Source organism: Perca flavescens, chromosome 12, assembly GCF_004354835.1.
Source record: "Perca flavescens isolate YP-PL-M2 chromosome 12, PFLA_1.0, whole genome shotgun sequence".
Lineage (NCBI taxonomy): Eukaryota > Metazoa > Chordata > Actinopteri > Perciformes > Percidae > Perca > Perca flavescens.
Window position 1 is genome coordinate 6,326,835 of NC_041342.1, and position 2,925 is coordinate 6,329,759.

The 2,925-nt window shown below is 37.6% G+C and overlaps 1 protein-coding gene across 1 annotated transcript; it reads left to right on the forward strand.

Annotated features, from left to right (window-relative positions):
• The first annotated feature begins 341 nt into the window (after positions 1-341).
• On the forward strand, positions 342-1,446 carry LOC114565920 (eotaxin). The gene is made up of 3 exons (XM_028594265.1): positions 342-514; positions 701-809; positions 1,035-1,446. Exons 1-3 carry the CDS (start codon positions 415-417, stop codon positions 1,162-1,164), a joined length of 339 nt encoding a protein of 112 aa, XP_028450066.1. The 5' UTR covers positions 342-414; the 3' UTR covers positions 1,165-1,446.
• The last annotated feature ends 1,479 nt before the right edge of the window (positions 1,447-2,925 follow it).

Sequence of the window (2,925 nt, forward strand, 5' to 3'; positions counted from 1 at the left end):
GGATTTCTGATCTGTGTAGGAATGATCCCTTCAAATAAATGCAGTGAAGCAGAGACAGTCACTCACTGATATGGTCATTTTCACTAACCATAATGATCAAGATTAAGTGTTCGATATCACAGGTATGGCTATTCCAGATACTTTCTATATGGTAATTTAAATTGCAAATACTACAATAATGCATGCCGAGACCACAGCCACTTACTGTGGAACATGTGTTGACACACTCAGACCACGAGTTATGAGTGTATGAAGGGGCGAGGGCCACAACGATGAGCTGCTGTGGGAGGAAACATGTACTCTACTTTCCAGCCGTGTGCGTATCTGTGGGTGCAGCGTGCTTGAATTGCAAGTGGCGTGAATGAATGTGTCGACTGTGTTGGTGGGCTTAAAAAGGGCTCGCAGCACAGACACATGCATCATATCTGTCTCAGCCAGAAGCACGCAATGACAAGTCTCGCCTTTGTCTCGCTTCTCCTTGTTACTATGATGGCGTCCACAGCCTCAGCTCAAGGTAAGAACAATGTGAGGATTTGTACAGTATGTTTTGTACGTTTTTTTCATTCGTGTAATATTTTGCATATGATATGATGTATTATTTCATGATTATGGGAAACATGTTGATGATGATGATGATGATGATGATGATGATGATGATGATGATGATGATGATGATGGACTCTTGTTTCTTTATTCAAAGGTGGGATAGGCAGTTGTTGTCGACACCATTCAATCACTCAAATCCACCGAGACCACCTGAGGAGTTATTACAAACAATCTAAATCGGCATGTCCTATAAACGCAGTGGTGTAAGTCATCCAATCTGTTTAACTTTGGATTTTATGTGCACATTTTCTCATAAAATGTCCTTGGATCTTTTGATACCAACAGTTTAATATATGTACATTGCAATGCATTGTACTTCAGAATTAGCAATTATAATTTGGGATTTTGTTTAGATTTTATAATCTCCTCTTCCAAACTGCTGCAACATGTTACTGAATGTGCGTTTTCTGTGTTGTGATTTTCAATAGATTTACCACGTGGAAAAACATTCGGATCTGCTCCAACCCAGAGAAACTGTGGACACAGACCAGCATGGCCTACCTGGACGGAAAAAACTGGCAAATCCAGCGTTCCACCTTACACAAACGCCATCGCTGACACAATAAGACAGCAGTATTGAAACTAATACTAAAAAAGCCATGGTCCCCCAATTCCCCTCGTCTATTGTTTGAGTTCGACAGACTTTTGAATGTTTTCATATTTTCTGCAAAGTCTTAATCTGATTTTAGTTAAGCGAAATTATATCTATTATATTTGCCTTTTTATGTATGGTTTTCAATGATATGGTGTTTGTTTGATGGCTGTAAATATGTAAATAACGTGTCACTTTCATTGTACAATGATTCTGAGTGACATAAGCTAATAAAAACGTTCACAATGTTTTGGCTACGTTTGGTTATGGTAAATTGCAGAACAGATTACAGAAAAGCTACATTAGGTATCTCAGCATCTAGAGGCATCTTCTTCTCCTCTTCTTATATCATCTCTTTATGTGCTTTATTTCCACACAAAAAAAAACAGACCCCAAAACACAAAGATTCGCCATGGTACTGTAACTGTAGCATTGAGTTTAATGTCACTCTTTGTAGACTGAAAGATGGTAGAGGTTCTTGAGTCAGAGAGGGTCCAAAAAAACTATTTAGGTAAAAATATTCTGAGCTTAGGCACCCGGTTAGCTCAGTTGGTAGAGCAGGCGCCCATATATAGAGGTTTACTCCTCAACGCAGTGGGCCAGGGTTCAACTCCGACCTGCGGCCCTTTGCTGCATGTCATTCCCCTCTCTCTCTCTCCACTTTCATTTCTTCAGCTGTCCTGTCAATAAAGGCCTAAAAATGACCCAAAAAAAATTCTGAGCTTCTACTAAAGTAAAAGTATGAATACCAGACTGTAAGAATTCCTTCCTACATTACTTCATTAAGTAATTTCAGTTAAAGAATGTAAGTAGTATTAGCAATAAGTACTTAAAGTATCAAAAGTAAAAGTACCCAATGCAGAATATTATCCCCTGTTAGTTATTATTTCAGTAATGATGATGCAATGATGTGTATCAAGCATGTTACTGTTATCGAGGTGGAGCTAATCTATAACATTGCATCATATTGTATAAGACCATTCTTTTTTTGTAAATTCTTAATTTGTAAAGTAACTAGTGACTCAGCTGTCAAAAAAAATGTTGTGGAATAAAATGTACAATATCTTCCTCTAAAATATAGAGGAGGTAGAATTATAAAATGGTATACAAGTACCTAATATGTGTACTTAGTACAGTACTTGAGTAAATGTGCTCTAGTAGTGTAAATTATATGTTCAGCTACCACCCAGAGCAATATCATTTTAGTGGTTAGCTTCTTAGTTAGATAATAATGAGAAGAATAAAGTTCTGTAGTTTAGTTAGCGGCTCTAGAGTACATCTTTTATGTAATGACGTCTGAGTCATGTGAAAGTCTGTGTGAAATACTGATACCCCATAACATAATTCTTGGATATTAATTATTGATTATAATTACATGTTAAGCATTTACTTTATAAAGCTTATACTGTTGTATTTGAGAATGTGTGTAATGGACTCCATGGTAATGCTTTTGTGTTTATGTTGCATTACAATGGGTTTATGTTATTTCGCCAACCCCAGAACATAAATGATGTACAATAAATTGTGTAATATATGGATGTATATCAGCGTTGTAGTCAAGACCACCTAACATGGGACCAAGTCATCACCAAGACCAATGTGTATCGAGAACGAGACAAGACTTTTGACTTGGAGGGGTTGAGACCAAGTCAAGACCAGACCAGTGCGAGTCCCACACTGCGTGCCACGATAAATGTGGAAAATGCCAGCCATAGGCACACCTCAAA